The 25,494-nt window shown below is 41.6% G+C and overlaps 2 protein-coding genes across 3 annotated transcripts; one reads left to right on the forward strand and one right to left on the reverse strand.

The window, feature by feature from the left end:
• On the reverse strand, positions 1 to 6,642 carry LOC108127888 (uncharacterized). 2 transcript variants are annotated; one of them, XM_017245201.3, is made up of 4 exons: positions 5,369 to 6,642; positions 5,070 to 5,312; positions 4,574 to 5,009; positions 1 to 4,520 (listed from the first exon to the last, which is right to left on the reverse strand). In XM_017245201.3, exons 1-4 carry the CDS (start codon positions 6,127 to 6,129, stop codon positions 2,115 to 2,117), a joined length of 3,846 nt encoding a protein of 1,281 aa, XP_017100690.2. In that variant the 5' UTR covers positions 6,130 to 6,642; the 3' UTR covers positions 1 to 2,114. The 2 variants fall into 2 exon arrangements, with proteins under 2 accessions (XP_017100690.2, XP_070137126.1); XM_070281025.1 differs by lacking the exon at positions 5,369 to 6,642 and having other exon boundaries at positions 4,574 to 5,007; positions 5,070 to 5,247.
• Positions 6,643 to 7,438: 796 nt separating this feature from the next.
• Positions 7,439 to 9,098, forward strand: Zif (Zinc-finger protein). The gene is made up of 4 exons (XM_017245155.3): positions 7,439 to 7,723; positions 7,780 to 8,360; positions 8,425 to 8,559; positions 8,625 to 9,098. Exons 1-4 carry the CDS (start codon positions 7,580 to 7,582, stop codon positions 8,911 to 8,913), a joined length of 1,149 nt encoding a protein of 382 aa, XP_017100644.2. The 5' UTR covers positions 7,439 to 7,579; the 3' UTR covers positions 8,914 to 9,098.
• The last annotated feature ends 16,396 nt before the right edge of the window (positions 9,099 to 25,494 follow it).

Below are 25,494 nucleotides of genomic sequence, written 5' to 3' on the forward strand. Positions count from 1 at the left end.
TTATTTTCGTTTCTGTTATCTGTATTTTATGTCATTCAAATATCTTATAAAAAAGTACAGTTTTGGTTCGTTTATCTTTAATGCATTGTTTCTGTATAATTGCGTTTATCTCATCTAAAGTGTTCCCGGTGACAATATGTTAAATTTTTTTTCATTTATTTTTTACCATACTTAGGGCTATTGCTATTTTAGATCGTACTGATAGTATATGGTTTATTGTTGTTGTTCAAAGCGGTCTGCGGGGATTAATTCGTTGGCTTAATAATAAATACTCGATCGAGTCGTTGTTTATATTTTAGAATTTAGCTGACAATGTTTACGTTAGTTATAGGCTATGGGTGCAATTCGGTTTATTTTCTTGATTTATATATTTGACTTGATGACTATATAAGAGTTTCTGGCTGAATCTGAGGTTCTAACAAATTCATTTGTTTCCCTAGCTTGCATTTTGTAAATAAGTGTATATTTAATTATACTCGTATAACATTCTATTAATCTATTTATGTATACGTAGCTATAATTTTCTTTGTTTTTTGTCGGTTTTTCATTTTTTTTAATGCATTTTGTGGTATATAATTGTTTTACAATAAAGCCTGAGGCACATTTATGATTTATTATTTATTTCAAATTGTTTTCATTTTTTTAAAAAACCTCCTTTTCTGAAGGAGTTGCTGGATTAAGACTTTTGTTTTAGAACGAAAATGGGTTCTTTCTCTGGGTTTTGTGTTTTACTTTGTTTTACAAACAAACTAACATTCATTTGCAATGTGAATTATTATGTAGAAAGATTTAAAGCTAAACTTTGTTCCAAGCCATAAAACAGATATAGACTCCATGATCTGGGGAACACGAAACACGACATTAAAACTAGAATTTCACGCCACCGAGGGCTTGAACTACAGACGTCGTTAAAATCCATTGATAGCATAACTAAAGATCCATAGCGGTGTAAACAAAACTAATAAACATTTATAACAAACAAACACTTATGACTAATTGAAGAATTAAAGATAGACAGTTAAAGACAGGCAGATAGGTGGATAGACAAAAGATTAACAAATTGAAGATTTGAACAGTGGGTTGCGTGGGGGTGATCTGGGTTAAAGGTTAGTAAAGCCAGAAGGATGATGATCAATTGACAAAGCTCGCTATTCTCGATACCTTACAAGAACCTACAAAAACACACATTTTTAAATTTGACCATTTTTGAACTTAGACTGGTTCGCTGCGACCCCGTATAAAATCCGCATTGGAAATCCGTCTAGAAATAGATACTTATATATATATATAAAGTAGATACTTATATACAAGCGGGGGTCGCGCGAATACAAACTCGTCGGGCGCCGAGGTTGGGTTCTATAGTTATATAGATATACATTCGTTTACAGTTACAGTTACGTTTTTGTAAATTTGTTTTCGTTTCTAAAACCGCTGCACACGTTTCCATCATTCAGACTTTAAGTTCGTTTCATTTGTAAGGTTTTCATCAACTACGCAACTACATATATCATATATAGCATATAGCTATGTAGCATACTATCCTCACCATAGTGTTAATGATAATGTTTGGTAATAATAACAATATGCCAAGTGAATACACACAACAAGGAGGGCCTGAGGGTAATGTTCGATTATATAGCAGAAGTATGGGCCTTGGCCCATATACCTCTAATGCTGTTTGGACACATATACTATTTGAAACCAATTAGAGGTCACCACTAGGCCGTTGGTTAGTTAGATTAGGAAGAGGGAAGAAAGGATTATTAGTTAGGTATTATTAGTGGCACGAAGAGAAAGCTCATTTGTTGGGGGAGAGTCTTCTGTAGAGTCCTGTTCCGGTTACTGATTTGTTCTTAAAAATATTAGGAACAGGACTATACAGTGTTAAGGACTAACTAGGATCAAACACAACACAAATTATATATATACTTAAGCAACAGGATAAGAAGGACAGAGTGGCTCTACAGCTGATCCACGTGCTGGAGCAAGCAGGCCACCACAGTGGTGTCCTCCTTGGCAGCCTCTTCGACCGTCAGCTGCTCCGCCTCTGCATCCTTTTCCTCTTGTCGCTTGGAATTCTCAATCTCCTCCTGAGCTTTCTCTTCATGCAAATTCTAAAAGTCGTCGAGTATGTCTGTGACGCCAATCATGGCTTCCACAACATCAGTGCTGCTGGGAGCACTGTCGTCAATGAGGGGATCTGTCGAAGCGCCTCCTATCCCAAAAGCGGACGATGGCAGGCTATCGATCGTGTTGCCGTTGATCAGAAAATCGCGCGACATCTCCACAGGGCTGTACCGGAAGCAGGGCGTTGTGATGGGCGTGGTTGGCATGGACTTGGAGATGTCCAGTGGATTCCTGGAGCCATACGAATGTGCATTATAGAATCCTGAATTGCCAGATGTGCCGCCCCAGGTAAAAGATGGCGAGACAGCAAATCCGTTTCCTGCTCCGCAACTGCCTCCGTTTCCGACTGCCGATCCGCCGGAAGCTCCTGCTCCTCCTCCATTTAGCGCGGAAAGGCAGTTTTGTGGTAGCGGTGTGGAGGGCACCGATCGCGAAACGATTCCCGCTGACCCGCCACTGCTATAGCCAGAAGACGATCCTGCCGAGGAGCTGCACGTTGTCGTCGTCTGCTGCGTCACGCTGGTGAACTTGCTGCTGAAGCTGGGCGAGATCAAGGCGCTCATGTCCACCCCCTCGTACAGCAGGCCTGTGTCCTTCAGAGACGCAGACTGCTGGCTGTTGCTGTTCTCCGAGTAGAAGGCCAAGTTGGGAGACTGGTTGCTGCTCCTTCGCTGGAGTTGGGACAGAGGCACCGACTGGGATCGCTGCAGTTCCGCCGTATCCAGATCTGCGGCTAAAGCCAGGCTCGTTTCCAGGTCCATGGAGTTCTGGTTCACCAGCGGGTCCGCACTGTGACTGCTGTCCGCAAAAGTGGAGTTGTTCCCGCCGCCAAACTGCCAGCTGCCGCCAATGCACTGCTGGAGCAGTGAAGGGCTTGGCGGCGCGGACGCCGATGTAATGTTGGGATAACATACGTAGCTGCGACCTTTGCGATGAGCTCCGATCATGGGATCCCGGTTGTCGCAATCCAGTGACTGTTGCTTGCTAAGCATACTGCTCCGTTGCTTCATTCTGGTGAGGCCCGGACTGGCGAAACAGTTCTGGTTGGGATTCGCTGATGTTGCGGCTGCGCTGGCGGCACTGGATCCGTTGATATTGGGCGAGATGGGCAGGAATATGCAGTTTTTGTTGTTGCCATTGCTGGAGGCGTTGCTCAGACTGATCTTACGCTTGTTGTTGCTTAAAGTGGGCAGCAATTTGGAGCGCTGATGGAGTGGCTGCTTCTCATGCTGCTGCTGCTGCTGCTGTTGGTGTTTTTGCTGCTGCTGATGCTTTTTCGACATTAGGGCGAGAGACGCTGAGGCAGAACCCACTGCCGCCGCCTGATTGGGCAGCATCGAAGGCACCGGAACCGGTGCCAGCATAGCTGCTGGTCCAGCGCCTGGAGCTCCGCGGCCAGGAGCCGGCATCGCCACTTGCTCCAGGGCAGAGCCAGCGCTTGGCGGCTCCTGTGGATTCCTATTCGGTTCTACAGCATCCAAGGAATTTAGTTGTTTTTCCTCAGCGTCTCCCATCTGAAAATATTGGAGCAGCTCGGTGTCGGGCTCCTCGGAGTTTTCCTCATCCTCCCCGGGCAGGAAGTAGTCATCCAGCTCGTGCTTGTCCATATTACAAATGCTGATAACCCGCTCGCGTGGCAGACCCAAGTTTTCCGGCAGTCCAGAGTCTTCGGCAGCAGCCAGGGCGGCACTTTCCGCCGCCATTACCCGTCTAGCTCGCATTATCATCAGCTGGTTGCGTGAAGCCACCTTTGGAATCACATCCACACTACTGGAAGGGCTAACCGAGCTGTTCATCATCTTTGCGGGCGGACCCATAAAAAGCGCGACTCCAGACCCAGGAACGGGTGACGTGCCCGCTTGTGGCGGTGGGGGAGTAGCGGATGTGGTAGTTATCATCGGCGGCACTAGTAGGCCACCACTTCCTCCTGTGGTCCCACTACTCGGAGAGTTGGCCCAAAATCCCTTTGTTTGCTGCGCCTTAAGCACCTTCTTGCAGAATATGTTGGTGGTGTAGTCCTCCACCTCATCCTTTATCACTAGGCCCACAGTAGGCGACGTTTCCTGCTGGGTGAGTACAACCGTGGGGTTTCCCAACTCCATGAGCTTTGGTGTAAGGTTGCGGACAGCGCTATTTGCCCTTTGATCGGTAGCCAGATTCATTGGCGTCACCTGTGCCAGGTATCCCACTGGGGGTGCCTGCTGCTGTTGCTGCTGCGGTGGTTGATGAATGGGGGAGTCTATAATCTCCTGCTTAATCTTTAGAAGCTGCTCTTCGCAGGCCTCTTGACTGCTGCCCGCATCCTGGCTATTACCCAATTGGTTACAGCTGGATTCCGAGGAGGTTGACCCCTTGCGCTTCTTTTTTCGACGCTTCTTCAAAGGTCCCATGTCCTGGAAAGGATAAATAATTAAAGATTTGAATAGTTCTTTATTCCCAAACTTACGGCCAGCACTCGTTTCTCCTTGGGCTCCCGAGGTGTGTACTTCTTTGTGGCCACTGTGGCGTTGTTGCTCCGGATACGGGCACTCAGCTCAGCTACGCTCTCCAGCTTGGTGTTGAGCAACTTTTCGGCCCAACCGCGGATTACATCCCAGCTCTCCCGATCGCCTTCGGCTGGCGGGATCCCACTTAAAGTGGCTGAGCTTGTCAGCTGGCTGGGATCGGTCGCGGGAACATCGCCCGGGTTCTGTTCGCTTTTGCACAGCTGCGGCAATTGTGGTGGTGTCAGTTTTGTGGTTTTGCGCATAGCAGCATAGCAATAACGAGAGTTTCCTCGCGTTCCCAATCTTCGAGGACGCACGCCCGGAAAGACCTGCTTCATCACCTTTCCAAAGTCCGCTGTGGATAAGGGTTTGATACTAAGGCGTTCGCAGTAAGCTCTGAAAGAATGGTGACTATTATTAGCAAGGATTATCATTAAAAAAAAGCTTCAAACTCACATATAATCGTTGTATACATCCTGTTTGGGTATGGACACTTGGGCATCGTGCTCCAGATGGGAGCGCACCCAATTTATTGTGTGGTTAATCTCAGAGCGTGTTCCCAGAGGATTTTGTGGCTGTCTCAGCGGATCTGTGTCGGCACACTCGCCCGGCAGCCTCAGATAGAGGAATAGCTTCTCAATGGGCTTCAAGCCGGAGACGCGTTCCAGAATCTGGGATATCTGCAACTTGGCGTTGTCGCTGGAAAGGATATATTAATAAAGAAATTAAGAAAATAGATAAGTGGATGCACTTACTCCAAACTGGACTCGATCACTTGCTGTACTCTACGCATCTTCTCCTCGCTGGGCACTTGAGGTCCTCCTCCAGTTGAATTACTGTGGGTCAAGGCATTCATCACGTTCTCGGCAATGGTGGAATTAATCACTCCACTGGTTGCCGACACGCCCTCACTGGGATGTCTTTGGCCGGGTATTGTTGGGGTAGCTGGTGTCCCAGGGGTTGTAGCAGCCACTGTTCCTGCCACTGGCCCTGATCCAGCTGGAGCTCCACTAATGGCATGCATGATCTTACCCAGACCCAGCTGGGCTGTATTATAGGTGAAGGAGGCATTGGCGAAGGCTATGCCAGCAGCAGCATTCCCAGCTGTGGAGGCAAAGGGGTTCGGTGTCAGCACGGAAGTGGCTCCAACAGCTCCAGCAACGACATTAGGAAAAGGTGGCGGTACAAAGCCGCTGGGCGCAGGTACAGGTACGTGGGTGTGACTCGTGGGCGAGATCTGGGAGGAGGGAGGAATACTTCCGCCTCCTGCAATGGTGCTACCCACGGGCGTAATTGTCAAAGGCGACGCCTTGGCATGGATGACTGGAGCTTGGAAGCGGGCAGCCGAATAGGAAATATCCGCAGGTTGTAGGCCACAGTTGACATATGGATTCCCACTGGATTTCTGCAGAGGAACAGGAACGGGAACGGGTAGAGGGACTGGGGTGGAGGCTTGTGCTGCTGGCGCCGCTGATTTTGTCCACTGCGCACCCAGCTGGCCGTGCTTTTCGGACATCTTAGGTGCTAGTGCTGGTGCTAGCGGCGCCTCCTTCTACGCTTATGCTGTTGCTGTTTTTTTCTTGCAGCTGGTTCCCCTCCTTCTGCTCTTGTTTTGGTTTCTGGTAAAGATTGCGCCTCCCGCTGGGCTGGAAGGTTACGCAGCTGGCGCGTATGTGTGAGTCTGTCTGTGTAAAGTGTGCGTTTTAAGAGACGGAGATTGCGGAGTCGATAGCTGGCGCGACGAACATTTCGACAACTGCGACTGCGACTGCGACGGCGACGGAAGAAGATACGGGTTCCAGATAATGGAGCATTTTCCAAGGGGCCAATTCCCCTCCTCGACGCGAGGCTGAAATCTCAGCGGGGCGCGGAAAGTGCCAGGCGTGCTCTAGTGCCAACTCGGGTGCAATTTTCCAATCAGACAGGCCACGAAACAAATGAAAAAATCCATCTTTCACCAGAGATAAGAAATGTCAATCGTTCTGCGTCTCGAAAAATATGCGACGTTGCCAGATCGTCGACCAACGGAATGTACTATTTTTCCCTCAGCTTGCGGATGTAAACAAGGGAATATTTAAAGAATTTTTCAGGTTTTCTTATTTATATCGGTACTATATACAATTCTTTAAATATACCTCATACAAATACTATTCATTAATGTCAATTAAAGCAGTAAAAACAGTAAATTAAGAATTTAGCAGATATCGGTACCGATGTTTGTCAGGGATGGCACACCGGAACTAGTGACAAGTGGAAATACTACATTTTTTAACGGCGTCAGCGATGAAATTAATATTGATTTATAAATCAGGAGTCATTACTATTATAGTAATATCATTTCTATTACTATTGCATTGGTCGGAAGGGCCCTATTTCAGGGGCTTAGGAAGTTTCTCTGTTGAGAAACTCCATTCTCAGCCTACTTTCTGTTACTCGTTACTAATATTTTTGCATTAAAAGTTTTCATTTATTAAAAACATTAAAAATTTGCATTAATTTAAAACTATATCGATATATTGAGTGCCCTATATTGTAATGATTTTACTTGCAAAAATTCTGGCTCTTATAGGTACGGGCTAGTATGTCCTTCTTCTTTTATATGTAGGAAAGATGAAATATTTCTAGGAAGTTTTTTAAATTTACAAAGTTTAAATAAAAAAATGGTGATATTTCGATTGTTTTATAAATCCTGCGTGATTACTATATGTAATGACTCTTTTTAATAAAGATTTTCGAGATGCAATGAATTAAAAAACGGATTCAGTGTTCACATCATACGAACCAGTGAGTGGAACCACTCTACGTCAGCGTCGCTATCGTCCAGCCCTGGAAGGAAAATGGCGTTGCATGTCTTTTTTTTACTCATTCACTTTACACAACACTTTTGAGCAACACGGAATTAACACTAAAATACTGTACGAGCGGTTTTTTTAACTAAGTGAAAACAGAAGAAAAGACTAACCAGGATGCGGGGTGAACTAAAACCACAGATGTGTCGGGTGTGCCTGGAGACCTGTCAGAGGCTGCAGCGCTTGGACGAATCCCGAGAGGAGGGCGAGGAGACGCCAAACGAGATGTTGATCCAGTTACTGGGTGTCTCGTATAGCAAGGTACATATATCGATTGCCTTTGTAATATTTCATTACTTTATGACTCCTACGTTCAGTTAAATGACAAGGAACAGATCCCGGAAGGCATATGCAAGGCCTGCAAAGTGGAGCTGAATATGGCCTACCAGTTTCGTGAAAAGGCTCTACGGCGGCAGGCCGAGATTGAGGATTATTTAAGGGAAATGGGCATAATCGAGGATACCGAAGACATGTTTATTAAAGAAGAAGACGAGATGATGTACATTATTGAAGACACTAGCGAGGGAAAGGAGGATGAATTTTTAGAGGTGGAGTCCGGTGAACAGCAAGAGGTTATTACAGAGAATGGCGACACCATCGAGTTCCTGGATGACAACTACACCATTGAAATGAACTCGGATCAGGGTGAAATAGTCTTGGAGGCCAAAGAAAAGTTCGAAGAGACGCCAACACAACACCAAGTGCTGCAGGAGGCTGCTAGCACTAGTCTTAAGGCCAGACGTGGTCGCGTCCGTCGCGGTCTTAACTCCCTGACCACTTCCGATGGAACTGAAAAGGGCGGGTACATTTGCGATGTGTGCGGAAACTTCTATGAGAAACGCGGTCGCATGATGGAACACCGACGCCGTCACGATCTTGTCTGCCAATATCAGTGCGAGTAAGTAAAACTAGTTAAAACTATTATTGTCGAATAGTTGTTATTATAAATATTACTTTTGCAGACTGTGCGATGCCAAGTTCCAGGTACGAGAACAGCTTCGCAAGCATATGTACTCGCACACAGGCAGCAAGCCATTTAAGTGCAGTTACTGCAGTCGTCAGTTCTTCTATGAGAGTGTGCTCAAATCTCATGAGAAGTAAGTAGTCAGATCTCATACTCAAAGGCAGAGATAAATACATTTTTCCAATTTTCTTTCCCCAGTGTACATCGTGGAATCAAGCCGTACGTCTGCAAGGTGTGCGATAAGGCATTCGCCTACGCTCACTCGCTGACCAAACATGAGCTAATCCATTCAGACATTAAGTTGTACCGTTGTGAGTACTGTCATAAGGACTTCCGTCTTCTGCACCACATGAGGCAGCACGAGGAGACCAGGCTGCATCAGAATGCGGTGATGCTGGCCGAGAGCATGAAGGTGGACATGCAGGGCGAAGAAGACGGTGAGACGCAGAAGATCCGCTTGCAGGCAATCCGCAATTCGCAATCGTAGATTTATCGCTTATCATTTTATACTTTACTGTAAATTGTAATATCCCTTTAGAAATATAACACCTCTTACCACTATAGTTTATAGCGGGCAGTAACATTCTTACGGACTAATAAGCATAACATTAAATAGCTGTAGACTTTTTCGTTCAATAAATGTATGAATAAATAATTCAATATAATGAACAACTATTTTGAGTTTTTATTCTTAAATAACATAAATGTTTTTATATTTAAACTATTGGTTTCTCTGCCTATTACATTTTAAGAATGGTTTGAAACTTTGAAAAAGCTTTTTATATAAAATAAAGCTTTTTTGGATAAGCGTGGAAAGTTCTGTTTTAAGGACTATGATTTCAAAAGTAAATAACTAAAATATTAAACAAAAATGAATATAATAAAAAATAGGTAAGAAAGTTTAAACAAAATATCAGGATTTATTTAATGATTTTAATTTTAATCATTTAAAAACTAAATAATTTCAGAATGTTAAGTGTTCTTAAACATTCTGAAATATGTATATAATATATATATATATGAATATGTATAAATTAATATTCCTTTATTTCATTTATAAAATGACTAAAAAAAAGGTGCTAATTCCGAAAAAAGGCCATCCTGTCAATTGTCCTGGGAGTGAAAATCACAACATTATTGAAGAGCCTGTCAATATTTGAGTTTCTTTATTTTCACAATCAATGCTAAAGGGAATGTGGGTGCGTATGGGAGTTATGTTGAAAATTATGCAATAAATATGGGTTGCTACATGTCCTGGAGAGTAAATAAAATGAAATGCGGGAAAAAAAGGAAACCAATTTGCACCGAACGCATACGAAACACAAGAGAATGTACCATATCAAAGGAAGTTACCAAATTACATGACTTGAATAAGCTTTTTTTTTTCGGGCATTTATTTTTTATTTTTTGTCCGCTGTCTCTTTTATTATATTTTTTACGCTCCCCCGTGTATTTTTACCACTTTAGTGTTAACAACAAAAAAGTTCCTATGGACACAGGAAAGCCTTTCGGGCCCCCCAGGGGGTTTTGTATTTGATTGGTGGTGTTGTTGCTTTTATTTTTTGATTCTTTTTAGAAAAAAAAAATCAGAGGTTAGGGGCAAAACAAATTCAAACAAATTTGCACGCGATTTGACATGTCGAATCCATAAAAGCGCTTCAAACGATTTGATTATGGGTGTGAACATCGGGCCACGGCCCGCCAACTCAATTGCCAAATTGCGAGTCGGCCCTTTTAAACTGATTACGAGCCAGTCCGGGCTATCAATTGCAAATTTATTTCCAAAAAAAACAAAAAAAAATGGTAATACCCTTTTCAGCTCGGCTCACACGGAGCTTACCTTCTAGCCTTGACCTGGCCGTGACTTTGCATTTGGTTGGCGAAAGCCCAACTGCCAGACTTTACTCATCACGAATGCCCCGCCACCTTTTTGTGGCAAACAAATCAGTAAATTTACGAGCTGAATTGCAAATTCTTTCCAGGCATTGGCAAATCTTTGAGAGAGTTTGCATACGAGGCGGGCGGAGTAGGTGGCAAGTGCCGTAGAACTTTCGGTCTACCAGGCCAAGTTTTCAATGACAAGAGCTCAAGTCGTCACAGTGTATATTGGCTAAAAGATACTTAATGAATCCTATAAAAATAATCATAATAAATTAACAAAGTCCTGAAAGAAACTAATATTTTTATAGCTATGAGATTCCAAAATAATTATAAGTTCATATACTGCTTTAGAACCAACAGTAATTAGTATTATTTATTATATATAAGGGTTACTTACTGTAACACCCAATCCAACATCCCAACCCAACATCTCAGGATAGATGACACTGTATGTGGGCATGTCAATGTCAAGTGGTTTTGGAGAAAGTTGAGAAAGCAGCTCAGGAGTGTCGCTATCTGGGTCTTGTTCTATTCAACTGTGGCTGGCTTTCACTCCTCCCATCAACTATTGTGCATAATTCATGTATTTTATTAAAAGAAAATGCAAAACCAACAACAAATTTCCTCATTTCCCCACCACGCCGCCCCTCCTTCACAACTGGGGCGAGTGGTTGTCAAATGGCAGCTGTAAACTAAATGCTTTATATTCATTTATTCCGGAGCATAAACAATGTGAGCATCCACGGCGAACCGGAAGACTTGATGAGCTGCTTGTGCCAGGATCTTGATGTACATATATACAAATAGTTGTATGTCCTTGGAGATGTGTGTGTAAGTTTGCATAATGTTGCGAATACCATGGTTAATGCATGTGCAACAGGATGCTCTTCCATTTGCGGTTGCCTCATCTAAGGAAATTAGTAGCTCATAGTCGAAGCCACCAAGACACCGTAAATTATTTATTTATTTTACTATTTAATAAGATATATAAAAATATTTCTTCAATTTTAGTTTGTAAGAAATGTGTATATTTTCAAAAATAAATCTATTAAAAGGTTTAAAAAAGGTAAGTCTAAATAATAGCTTTATGAATACCTCTTTTTTTGGTTTCCGCCATTAAAGATATTTTATTTGTGTAAAATATTTAGAAAGTGTCAAGTGGAAGACATCCCTATTTTATGGGAGTGCAGAGGGTTAAAGAGGCATATGCTCTGAGGAAGGAAAAGCCATTTAAATGCCGTGAAATCCCCTTCGATGTAGCCCAACGTTCACGCTCCACAGCCATGCAAAAACAAGAGGAGCAATCAAGGGGCGCGGGGCAAGGACATACAAGATAGAACAGAGAGGGGGCGCCCCATAAACCCGGTAAGGCACGCCACCGCCAATCAATAAAACCCGAAACAACTGGCGCTCTGGAGCATCAAATATTTGTAGGTCTCGGCCAAAGTTAAGATGTGGAAAATCCCCTTTCCGAACAGGGAAACACACAAAAAACCAAAACAACCGAACGGGCCAAGCCATTAAAAGTAAACGCTGTGGAAAATGAACGATGTTTTCCTTTAAACGTGGCTTGGCAATGGACGAGATCTGGCCGTAATAAACACAAACAAATGAAATAATTTCGACTGCAAACAAAAGGGCATAAATTTATATATATATACGTTTATGGGTGTATATATTATCCTGGTCCACAGTCCAAGTCCACGGCTGTCCAGGCTTGATTTCCAAATATCTATGTGTACGCGAATCTATGTATAATGTATAAACAGGACAAGGGGCGTGGCAGGAAGATGGGCCTGATAGGATGGCCTTGTCCAGTCCGCTTTGCCAAATTACGCATACGCACAGTTGTGCCGCTTGCGGGAGGCGCCATAATTCATGACACACGGCGTTTTGGGTGCACGATTCACAGGCTACGGACACGGATGCGGATACGGACACACGGCCTCGGCGATGAAGACATCGGCAACGTAAATTGGTTTAAGCTGACGGGCACGGACAGCCCACCCAATCTTCTCCACCCAGCCAGCCATTTAGCTAGCTCCCTGCCTTCAGCTAGTGGCTGCTTCCCAGCTTCCACTGGCATGCCGACTTTGACCTATTGCCCGGCCACACAAAACTTAACCGAGGAGTTGGGTAGTCTACACAGAAAAAAATATCTAGAATATATATAGATATGGTTATATAGAATGGTTATATGGTTATATAGAATATAACCAAAGACAAGAAACAAATGATATTGAAAAATCTACCTTTAGCTTTAATCCTTAGGAATATAAAATACAATGTAGTATCTAGTAAGAGACAGGATAACAGGTTATTTTTTCAAGTGTATGGGTTCTAAGCAACCAAACGGAAGGCAAATAAGGCCCCGGAATGAGCTGTAGCCCGGCCCAAAAGGTTATGCCAAATTACGAGAATTTTTGAGGCTCAGCAATAACAAGCCCATTGGCCCGGCTACCGGGTGGAATTTACTTTCCGTGTCCCTCCATTCTCCTCCCTTCAAGCCAACCTGCTCACTTCCGTTGTTGCCCCCCAACGGTCCTGGTCTTCGCCAGCTCTCCAGATATAAATCATTTAAATTAACAACTTTTGGTTTATTAACAGAATTTATTGGCAGCCGTTTCTGCAGCCTCAGCTTGCCGTCCTGGGGTATTTGTTGTTGCCGTTGAGGTAAACACGTTTCGGGGTGCCCACACCGCCACAAGGTCCTGGCAGGAGCCCCTTCGACCCGAGAGCATCTACCAGGGATATAACGAACGGTTTGCTCGATGATTTGTTATTTGTTAGTGAAATGATAATAGCAACAAATGAGCTTTTATTGTTCCAATGGCCAACGCCACCGCCAACGCCTTAAGGCCGCGTCGTCATTGGCTTTGCGTTTCGATATAAATTCATGAAGGATAAGCCATTCAAAAGGGGATTTGCATAATTTGTTGTCGACTCTTGGAGGCCCCGATTTCCCAATCTCGGCTGCCACTTCTTCTGTTGCGAGCAACAACTGAATACGAGTTGAAGTGAACAATGGGCCCACAATTACAAAAGTTTTACGGGATGACGACCGTCCGACTCACACACTCGAAGAAGAATTTTAAATTTCATTTTTTATGATTTTTATTTCCTTAATATAATATTTACAGGAATATTTACATTGAGACTTTACCGAGTGCTTCCATCGGAATACATTGTGCTGAAAAGACGATCTGTTTAAACTTTAAAGAATTTTCGGAAGAATCGGTTAACGTTGCGAGTCCTTCAGGAAACCACGCTCCATGCTCCACCCAACAGGCTCCACTCTGCAGCTGCTCGCCCACATTAATCAGCCATTAATATTGTGTAAACCAAAACCGTTAACAGCCGGCAGATGCCTTTCGGAAAATATGATTGTTTTGCGAGAATTCTGCCGTCCTGTTGGCTGCCGCCTTTTGAAATTTAATTCTATTCTGAACGCCTGGAATTTTGATTCGGTTTTTGCATTTAAATTTAAATATAAATTGACACGTGCCAGCCTTCGCAAACAATCAGGACACGCTCGCCAGCAAAAAAGGTTCCAAAGCGGGGAAATCGAAACTTCCTTCTGTTGGCAGAAGGAAGAGGTACAACGGTGTGCACGTGTATGAGTGATTATTTTGAACTCATCCATTGGGGGCGGCCAAGGGTCCTGGTGGGTGAAAGAAGCTGGGAGCCACAGCTGGGATTTTCCTCCATATGGCAGGAACTTAAGATTCCAAACTGTTTTAAATTCCTTTTCATGTTTCTTTAGAAATTTTTCTTCTAAAAATATAAGTTTTAATTATAATATTAATAAAATATTTTTGTTCTTTACACCAATCATTATTTACCAGAATCCTTCTTAAATCCTATTAAGGAAATAAGGAAAGCTGTTTGCCTGATTACAATACCGAATGCCGTCGACATTATAAAGATTAATTTCCGCCTGCCACAACTTGGATGAACTTCGCTGAACCCAAGCTCATCGAAAGCGAAATTATTCGTTGACCAACTTAAAGCTCATAATGACAGACAATTTATTTTTTCCTTTTCTATTGGGGTCCTGGCTGCAAATTGGAACAGTGCCACGCCCAGACAAGTCGGCAATCGCCAAACTTGGCCTGGGTGGAGCTGCTGAGATGATGACAATCACTGAATGTTATTGACGACGCCCGCCCGCCAAAAAGTTGAAATCAATGTTGATGATCTTTAGGCCAGCTGAAAGTCGAAACTTTCTCATTGTTATCTATGGGATTGTGGATTGGGGAAGGACCAGGGACGACGACCAGGGACCAGTAACTGGTGACTGGTGGCAGCGGGGAATAGCCGCAAGAGTGTCGCCATTGGAGGCTTCGATGAAAAGGAAAATATAAACAAAATCATTTGTCAAAACATTTCGAAACAGCTCTGCAAACTGCGGACTGTGGTCGAATATCGATGTTTGCTGCCTTCGGCTCACACAAAGGCAGAATGTGAAATAGGAAGCGGAACTGGAAGCGGAAGTAGAAGTGCAAGTTTTCATGGTCCTTACATTGTTGAAAAATGGCTGAAAAGGTTAGGAGTGTATCCCTATAAAAATGAGGTAACTTTATACACTTTTCATCCGATTTTATTAAAAAAATATAGCAATTATTTCAAAAATTGATGAGTTATTTTATTTTGGAATATAATTGTTGTGATATTAAATAAAATCAAGCAGAAAATAATACATTTAAAATTTAAATATTAGTTTGACGTAAGGAATGACAAACAGTCATCCCTCATTCGATTTAATTCTTCAATTAAATGGGAAGGTCCTTTCATCACTAAGACATTTATCTGGAAATATACATACATTATTTATTAAAAAGTACTCCTTCAAACTTAAAAGTTAATAACAAAACGAATAATAGTTAGGAATAATCTACAGTAAAGAAAGATTAAACCAAATGACGATTTTTTTTTACAAATTTCTTTACTTACTGGATTGGATATGATAAAAGATTGAAGTGAATATAGATTCCATTTTTCTTCTTCCAATTCCCTTCTAATTTCGTAATTAATTACCTCAAAACGTCTAAATTGATTTTTTTTATTTTGAAACAACTCATTCAACGCTTTAACTTCGGTAAGCCTTTCCTGCAGTCTGATTTTCTCCTTTCCGTAGAATCCATCTGGCCTGAAATCCTGGTACAATTGGACCAAAAACCTTCGGAACAGGCTTGCAATTTCATCCATTTTGTTAGAGATTTCCTCCCAACCATTCAAAGATCCGCCTACTTTCTCAAAACCCGGAATAAGTACTGTCGCGGTGATGTTTTGAAATATATTGTTTTGAGCATCAGAAGACTGATTGGAACTCATTAAGGGAATAACAATGTCGGCGGTGATGTTGAGCTGATTGCACCACTCGGACATAGAATTATGACCTTCCCGGTACTTTTCACGTGCCAGAGAGCTTAAATTTTGCGCCTGACCAAATCGGTTTTCGAGACTACCTTTATAGAATTCCATAGACTTATTCATAGTGTCGATAAGATCGTGTAACTCCGTGAATTTAATATAAACGATTTTAGGATTTGCTTGACACATTGACAGTATTGAAAGCGCCACAGAAAATATTACAAAAACTGATATTTTGTTCATGATAAGAGGATTTGTTGATAGTGATTCAAAGAAAAATGTTTTGTGGTGGTAAAATAGTTGCGTTATTAACGAAATATAAATCAAGACTGAATTTAAAAATATTTATACTGCTTCGAAAGAAATATGACAGGTTCTTTCTCATAAAGAGTAATTTAATCAGAGTCTATTTTGTGCCTTATCAATGTTCGGTGAATTATTATGGTTATCTCAAAACACTCACTCAAGTTTCTGAAAATACGCGTTTATATATGGAAAAAATCATTTGAGGTACTCCGCTTGAGAATCGGATTTGAATTGGGATTTGAATTGGGGAAGATATAGCCATCGCTGTGGGCCTTATAGAGGAAAACCCCATTTTCAAGGGGCCCATCAGAAAAATGGACAAAAAATCTGAAAAATATTTTTTCTCAGGGTTTTGATGCAGAATGGTGGAGAATCGATCCAGAAATCGTTTAAGGTATTCCGCTTGAGAATCGGATTTGAATTGGGGAAGATATAGCCATCGCTGTGGGCCCTATAGGGGAAAACCCCATTTTTAAGGGAACCCATCAGAAAAATGGACAAAAAATCTGAAAAATATTTTGTCTCAGGGTTTTGATGCAGAATGGTGGAGAATCGATCCAGAAATCGTTTAAGGTATTCCGCTTGAGAATCGGATTTGAATTGGGGAAGATATAGCCATCGCTGTGGGCCCTATAGGGGAAAACCCCATTTTTAAGGGAACCCATCAGAAAAATGGACAAAAAATCTGAAAAATATTTTGTCTCAGGGTTTTGATGCAGAATGGTGGAGAATCGATCCAGAAATCGTTTAAGGTATTCCGCTTGAGAATCGGATTTGAATTGGGGAAGATATAGCCATCGCTGTGGGCCCTATAGAGGAAAACCCCATTTTCAAGGGGCCCATCAGAAAAATGGACAAAAAATATGAAAAATATTTTGTCTCAGGGTTTTGATGCATAATGGTGGAGAATCGATCCAGAAATCGTTTAAGGTATTCCGCTTGAGAATCGGATTTGAATTGGGGAAGATATAGCCATCGCGGTGGGCCCTATAGAGGAAAACCCCATTTTCAAGGGGCCCATCAGAAAAATGGACAAAAAATCTGAAAAATATTTTGTCTCAGGGTTTTGATGCAGAATGGTGGAGAATCGATCCAGAAATCGTTTAAGGTATTCCGCTTGAGAATCGGATTTGAATTGGGGAAGATATAGCCATCGCTGTGGGCCCTATAGAGGAAAACCCCATTTTCAAGGGGCCCATCAAAAAAATGGACAAAAAATCTGAAAAATATTTTGTCTCAGGGTTTTGATGCAGAGCGGTGGAGAATCGATCCAGAAATCGTTTAAGGTATTCCGCTTGAGAATCGGATTTGAATTGGGGAAGATATAGCCATCGCTGTGGGCCCTATAGAGGAAAACCCCATTTTCAAGGGGCCCATCAGAAAAATGGACAAAAAATCTGAAAAATATTTTGTCTCAGGGTTTTGATGCAGAATGGTGGAGAATCGATCCAGAAATCGTTTAAGGTATTCCGCTTGAGAATCGGATTTGAATTGGGGAAGATATAGCCATCGCTGTGGGCCCTATAGAGCAAAACCCCATTTTCAAGGGGCCCATCAGAAAATGGACAAAAAATCTGAAAAATATTTTGTCTCAGGGTTTTGATGCAGAATGGTGGAGAATAGATCCAGAAATCGTTTAAGGTATTCCGCTTGAGAATCGGATTTGAATTGGGGAAGATATAGCCATCGCTGTGGGCCCTATAGAGGAAAACCCCATTTTCAAGGGGCCCACCAGAAAAATGGACAAAAAATATGAAAAATATTTTGTCTCAGGGTTTTGATGCAGAATGGTGGAGAATCGATCCAGAAATCGTTTAAGGTATTCCGCTTGAGAATCGGATTTGAATTGGGGAAGATATAGCCATCGCTGTGGGCCCTATAGAGGAAAACCCCATTTTCAAGGGGCCCATCAGAAAAATGGACAAAAAATCTGAAAAATATTTTGTCTCAGGGTTTTGATGCAGAATGGTAGGGAATCGATCCAGAAATCGTTTAAGGTATACCGCTTAAGAATCGGATTTGAATTGGCGAAGATATAGCCATCGCTGTGGGCCCTATAGAGGAAAACCCCATTTTCAAGAGGCCCATCAGAAAAATGGACAAAAAATCTGAAAAATATTTTGTCTCAGGGTTTTGACGCAGAATGGTGGAATCGATCCAGAAATCGTTTAAGGTATTCCGCTTGAGAATCGGATTTGAATTGGGGAAGATATAGCCATCGCTGTGGGCCCTATAGGGGAAAACCCCATTTTTAAGGGAACCCATCAGAAAAATGAACAAAAAATCTGAAAAATATTTTTCCTCAGGGTCTTGATGCAGAACAGTGAAGAATCGATCCAGAAATCGGTTAAGGTATTCCGCTTGAGAATCGGATTTGAATTGGGGAAGATATAGCCATCACTGTGGGCCCTATAGAGGAAAACCCCATTTTCAAGGGGCCCATCAGAAAAATGGACAAAAAATCTGAAAAATATTTTGTCTCAGGGTTTTGATGCAGAATGGTGGAGAATCGATCCAGAAATCGTTTAAGGTATTCCGCTTGAGAATCGGATTTGAATTGGGGAAGATATAGCCATCGCTGTGGGCCCTATAGAGGAAAACCCCATTTTCAAGGGGCCCATCAGAAAAATGGACAAAAAATATGAAAAATATTTTGTCTCAGGGTTTTGATGCAGAATGGTGGAGAATAGATCCAGAAATCGTTTAAGGTATTCCGCTTGAGAATCGGATTTGAATTGGGGAAGATATAGCCATCGCTGTGGGCCCTATAGAGGAAAACCCCATTTTCAAGGGGCCCACCAGAAAAATGGACAAAAAATATGAAAAATATTTTGTCTCAGGGTTTTGATGCAGAATGGTGGAGAATCGATCCAGAAATCGTTTAAGGTATTCCGCTTGAGAATCGGATTTGAATTGGGGAAGATATAGCCATCGCTGTGGGCCCTATAGAGGAAAACCCCATTTTCAAGGGGCCCATCAGAAAAATGGACAAAATATCTGAAAAATATTTTGTCTCAGGGTTTTGATGCAGAATGGTAGGGAATCGATCCAGAAATCGTTTAAGGTATACCGCTTAAGAATCGGATTTGAATTGGCGAAGATATAGCCATCGCTGTGGGCCCTATAGAGGAAAACCCCATTTTCAAGAGGCCCATCAGAAAAATGGACAAAAAATCTGAAAAATATTTTGTCTCAGGGTTTTGATGCAGAATGGTGGAGAATCGATCCAGAAATCGTTTAAGGTATTCCGCTTGAGAATCGGATTTGAATTGGGGAAGATATAGCCATCGCTGTGGGCCCTATAGAGCAAAACCCCATTTTCAAGGGGCCCATCAGAAAATGGACAAAAAATCTGAAAAATATTTTGTCTCAGGGTTTTGATGCAGAATGGTGGAGAATAGATCCAGAAATCGTTTAAGGTATTCCGCTTGAGAATCGGATTTGAATTGGGGAAGATATAGCCATCGCTGTGGGCCCTATAGAGCAAAACCCCATTTTCAAGGGGCCCATCAGAAAATGGACAAAAAATCTGAAAAATATTTTTTCTCAGGGTTTTGATGCAGAATGGTGGAGAATCGATCCAGAAATCGTTTAAGGTATTCCGCTTGAGAATCGGATTTGAATTGGGGAAGATATAGCCATCGCTGTGGGCCCTATAGGGGAAAACCCCATTTTTAAGGGAACCCATCAGAAAAATGGACAAAAAATCTGAAAAATATTTTGTCTCAGGGTTTTGATGCAGAATGGTGGAGAATCGATCCAGAAATCGTTTAAGGTATTCCGCTTGAGAATCGGATTTGAATTGGGGAAGATATAGCCATCGCTGTGGGCCCTATAGGGGAAAACCCCATTTTTAAGGGAACCCATCAGAAAAATGGACAAAAAATCTGAAAAATATTTTGTCTCAGGGTTTTGATGCAGAATGGTGGAGAATCGATCCAGAAATCGTTTAAGGTATTCCGCTTGAGAATCGGATTTGAATTGGGGAAGATATAGCCATCGCTGTGGGCCCTATAGAGGAAAACCCCATTTTCAAGGGGCCCACCAGAAAAATGGACAAAAAATATGAAAAATATTTTGTCTCAGGGTTTTGATGCAGAATGGTGGAGAATCGATCCAGAAATCGTTTAAGGTATTCCGCTTGAGAATCGGATTTGAATTGGGGAAGATATAGCCATCGCTGTGGGCCCTATAGAGGAAAACCCCATTTTCAAGGGGCCCATCAGAAAAATGGACAAAAAATCTGAAAAATATTTTGTCTCAGGGTTTTGATGCAGAATGGTAGGGAATCGATCCAGAAATCGTTTAAGGTATACCGCTTAAGAATCGGATTTGAATTGGGGAAGATATAGCCATCGCTGTGGGCCTTATAGAGGAAAACCCCATTTTCAAGGGGCCCATCAGAAAAATGGACAAAAAATCTGAAAAATATTTTTTCTCAGGGTTTTGATGCAGAATGGTGGAGAATCGATCCAGAAATCGTTTAAGGTATTCCGCTTGAGAATCGGATTTGAATTGGGGAAGATATAGCCATCGCTGTGGGCCCTATAGGGGAAAACCCCATTTTTAAGGGAACCCATCAGAAAAATGGACAAAAAATCTGAAAAATATTTTGTCTCAGGGTTTTGATGCAGAATGGTGGAGAATCGATCCAGAAATCGTTTAAGGTATTCCGCTTGAGAATCGGATTTGAATTGGGGAAGATATAGCCATCGCTGTGGGCCCTATAGAGGAAAACCCCATTTTCAAGGGGCCCATCAGAAAAATGGACAAAAAATCTGAAAAATATTTTGTCTCAGGGTTTTGATGCAGAATGGTGGAGAATCGATCCAGAAATCGTTTAAGGTATTCCGCTTGAGAATCGGATTTGAATTGGGGAAGATATAGCCATCGCTGTGGGCCCTATAGAGGAAAACCCCATTTTCAAGGGGCCCATCAGAAAAATGGACAAAAAATATGAAAAATATTTTGTCTCAGGGTTTTGATGCAGAATGGTGGAGAATAGATCCAGAAATCGTTTAAGGTATTCCGCTTGAGAATCGGATTTGAATTGGGGAAGATATAGCCATCGCTGTGGGCCCTATAGAGGAAAACCCCATTTTCAAGGGGCCCACCAGAAAAATGGACAAAAAATATGAAAAATATTTTGTCTCAGGGTTTTGATGCAGAATGGTGGAGAATCGATCCAGAAATCGTTTAAGGTATTCCGCTTGAGAATCGGATTTGAATTGGGGAAGATATAGCCATCGCTGTGGGCCCTATAGAGGAAAACCCCATTTTCAAGGGGCCCATCAGAAAAATGGACAAAAAATCTGAAAAATATTTTGTCTCAGGGTTTTGATGCAGAATGGTAGGGAATCGATCCAGAAATCGTTTAAGGTATACCGCTTAAGAATCGGATTTGAATTGGCGAAGATATAGCCATCGCTGTGGGCCCTATAGAGGAAAACCCCATTTTCAAGAGGCCCATCAGAAAAATGGACAAAAAATCTGAAAAATATTTTGTCTCAGGGTTTTGATGCAGAATGGTGGAGAATCGATCCAGAAATCGTTTAAGGTATTCCGCTTGAGAATCGGATTTGAATTGGGGAAGATATAGCCATCGCTGTGGGCCCTATAGAGCAAAACCCCATTTTCAAGGGGCCCATCAGAAAATGGACAAAAAATCTGAAAAATATTTTGTCTCAGGGTTTTGATGCAGAATGGTGGAGAATAGATCCAGAAATCGTTTAAGGTATTCCGCTTGAGAATCGGATTTGAATTGGGGAAGATATAGCCATCGCTGTGGGCCCTATAGAGAAAAACCCCATTTTAAAGGGGCCCATTAGAAAAATGGACAAAAAATCTGAAAAATATTTTGTCTCAGGGTTTTGATGCAGAATGGTGGAGAATCGATCCAGAAATCGTTAAAGGTATTCCGCTTGAGAATCGGATTTGAATTGGGGAAGATATAGCCATCGCTGTGGGCCCTATAGGGGAAAACCCATTTTCAAGGGAACCCATTAGAAAAATGGACAAAAAATCTGAAAAATATTTTGTCTTAGGGTTTTGATGCAGAATGGTGGAGAATCGATCCAGAAATCGTTAAAGGTATTCCGCTTGAGAATCGGATTTGAATTGGGGAAGATATAGCCATCGCTGTGGGCTCTATAGGGGAAAACCCCATTTTTAAGGGACGCCATCAGAAAAATGGACAAAAAATCTGAAAAATATTTTGTCTCAGGGCTTTGATGCAGAATGGTGGAGAATTGATCCAGAAATCGTTTAAGGTATTCCGCTTGAGAATCGGATTTGAATTGGGGAAGATATAGCCATCGCTGTGGGCCCTATAGAGAAAAACCCCATTTTAAAGGGGCCCATTAGAAAAATGGACAAAAAATCTGAAAAATATTTTGTCTCAGGGTTTTGATGCAGAATGGTGGAGAATCGATCCAGAAATCGTTAAAGGTATTCCGCTTGAGAATCGGATTTGAATTGGGGAAGATATAGCCATCGCTGTGGGCCCTATAGGGGAAAACCCCATTTTTAAGGGACGCCATCAGAAAAATGGACAAAAAATCTGAAAAATATTTTGTCTCAGGGTTTTGATGCAGAATGGTGGAGAATCGATCCAGAAATCGTTAAAGGTATTCCGCTTGAGAATCGGATTTGAATTGGGGAAGATATAGCCATCGCTGTGGGCCCTATAGAGGAAAACCCCATTTTCAAGGGGCCCATCAGAAAAATGGACAAAAAATCTGAAAAATATTTTGTCTCAGGGTTTTGATGCAGAATGGTGGAGAATCGATCCAGAAATCGTTTAAGGTATTCCGCTTGAGAATCGGATTTGAATTGGGGAAGATATAGCCATCGCTGTGGGCCCTATAGAGAAAAACCCCATTTTAAAGGGGCCCATTAGAAAAATGGACAAAAAATCTGAAAAATATTTTGTCTCAGGGTTTTGATGCAGAATGGTGGAGAATCGATCCAGAAATCGTTTAAGGTATTCCGCTTGAGAATCGGATTTGAATTGGGGAAGATATAGCCATCGCTGTGGGCCCCATAGAGGAAAACCCCATTTTCAAGGGGCCCATCAGAAAAATGGACAAAAAATCTGAAAAATATTTTGTCTCAGGGTTTTGATGCAGAATGGTGAAGAATCGATCCAGAAATCGTTTAAGGTATTCCGCTTGAGAATCGGATTTGAATTGGGGAAGATATAGCCATCGCTGTGGGCCCCATAGAGGAAAACCCCATTTTCAAGGGGCCCATCAGAAAAATGGACAAAAAATCTGAAAAATATTTTGTCTCAGGGTTTTGATGCAGAATGGTGGAGAATCGATCCAGAAATCGTTTAAGGTATTCCGCTTGAGAATCGGATTTGAATTGGGGAAGATATAGCCATCGCTGTGGGCCCCATAGAGGAAAACCCCATTTTCAAGGGGCCCATCAGAAAAATGGACAAAAAATCTGAAAAATATTTTGTCTCAGGGTTTTGATGCTGAATGGTGGAGAATCGATCCCAAAATCGTTTAAGGTACTCCTCTTGAGAATCGGATGCGAATTGGGGAAGATATAGTCATCACAGTGAGCCCTAGAGGGGAAAACCCCATTTTCAAGGGAACCCATCAGAAAAATGAACAAAAAATCTGAAAAATATTTTTCCTCAGGGTTTTGATGCAGAACAGTGAAGAATCGATCCAGAAATCGGTTAAGGTACACTTCTTGAGAATCGGCTTCGAATTGGGGAAGATATAGCCATCACTCCATAGGGGCTTTAGCTCATCACTCCCAAGTAAAGAGACATTTTCAAAGGCGCCAGAAACTGGGCATCGAGTGCGCATCCGAATGAAAACAAACAAATACCCTTAGCATATTTCCGTTTTATAATTATAATGATAACAATCGCCATGGATTTGCCCTGGCACATAATTAGTGCAATGTAAAAATTAATCAATTTCGTTATAACCCAATTATTGAAATTGCTAGCAACGCAATTAAGCTGCGTTTTCCCCAAAAACGGTCAAATGGCCACATTCATCGACCGCTTGGCGTCCGGGCCACGTTATCCCGACCAATATAATAATAACAAAGGCAAATATGGGATCCGATTTGCACTTGGGTCGAGTGCCATCAGTATGTGTAGTGCTTCCACCCATATATCGATGCATATATACATACGTGTAATGTATATGTTTTTTTCGGTTCTCTGAAATCAAGCGGGTCCGCTGGCACAGACAAATTTGCATTTTGGACGGCAGTAAATAATCCAGAATGGATAAAGTTTTTCATTTGCATTATGAGCCATATATGTACATATAAAGCCAATGCCGACCGAGTAACCGACTTCTCTGGCCCTGAAATCGTGTTAAAGATTAAATGGAATTTTCATACATTCAAATGGTGAGGAATAATTGCGAGAGAAATTTCCTCTTTTGAGAAAATTCTCGTGAATGTGGCAGATTTTGTGGCTCATTAGCAAATAAATATCTAAAATTGTGGCAACAGATTTAAATGCCAAAATAATAAATGGTCGAAGTGATGTCTTTTTCGTATGTAGCTCTGTGGATGTAAAATATATCATACAGCAGCAGATGTTTTAAAAAATCGAACAATCATGGCAGCGAAACAACAATTGTTACAAAAAGAGATGATAAAAAAATAAAATAAAATAGCAACTAAACCATTTGTAAAGGGTTAATTGGGGATATTTGCCAAAAGCTGATACATGAATACATGAAAACATAAATGTTTAGCTACGTCATTTAGTAAAAATAAACAATAAATCAGAAAGTGTACATTTAAAAATAACGAAATTTTAAAATTGATTCTCTGGAAATTAATTGAATTGAAAACAAAGTGCGATGTGCAATTAAATTCATTGACCCCAAGCCAGAAAAGCAAAAAGCATCCCATCCCATGGCATCGCATTTAAATTAAATATGCAAATTTGTGATCCATATAACAATGTGCTATATAACTAAGTTAAATTTATAATTCATTTGTACAGAACATATAACCAAATGTATTTCATATATTCCCGTGTACTCCGTTGCACAGAGTGGGGGTTTTTTTTGGTTATTTATACGCCTGGATGTTGATGCAAACACCACACCGCCACCTATTCCAAATGTTTAGGTATTTAAGGAGATTTTTTGGGAATACATATTTGTCTGTACATACATACATACATACAATAGAGGCCGAAATTCATCAGAGAGTGCAAATACGTATCTAAAATATTCTGGAAGAAATGCAGTCGGCAGCGTAAATTTCACAGTTGACTAAAACGTAAACACGAAAAAGTCGGAAAAACGAAAATCATTTTCTAAATATATACAATGGCACTCGAGAGAGAGGGTCTGTGGAAAATGAAAATTGAAGAGCACCGAGCACTGCATTGGTCATCCGTTTGATTTCAAATATTTTCCGAATTCTATAGGCCGTAGAAAGTGAAAAAACTTAAAGTCCCTTAAGTTGATACACTTTATGAATATTTCTATAAAATCTTATCATGATTTTCAATGAT

Source organism: Drosophila bipectinata, chromosome 3R (assembly GCF_030179905.1).
Source record: "Drosophila bipectinata strain 14024-0381.07 chromosome 3R, DbipHiC1v2, whole genome shotgun sequence".
NCBI lineage: Eukaryota > Metazoa > Arthropoda > Insecta > Diptera > Drosophilidae > Drosophila > Drosophila bipectinata.

Bases quoted from the DNA above. Each gene is read 5' to 3' on its own strand.
- LOC108127888 (XM_017245201.3), bottom strand. From the start codon at position 6,129: ATGTCCGAAAAGCACGGCCAGCTGGGTGCGCAGTGGACAAAATCAGCG. The intron at 5,313-5,368 runs GTAAGTGCATCC...TATCCTTTCCAG, and splicing joins GTGATCGAGTCCAGTTTGGA to CGACAACGCCAAGTTGCAGA. The intron at 5,010-5,069 runs GTGAGTTTGAAG...CCATTCTTTCAG, and splicing joins GATGTATACAACGATTATAT to AGCTTACTGCGAACGCCTTA.
- Zif (XM_017245155.3), top strand. From the start codon at position 7,580: ATGCGGGGTGAACTAAAACCACAGATGTGTCGGGTGTGCCTGGAGACC. The intron at 7,724-7,779 runs GTACATATATCG...TCCTACGTTCAG, and splicing joins TGGGTGTCTCGTATAGCAAG to TTAAATGACAAGGAACAGAT. The intron at 8,560-8,624 runs GTAAGTAGTCAG...TTCTTTCCCCAG, and splicing joins GTGCTCAAATCTCATGAGAA to TGTACATCGTGGAATCAAGC.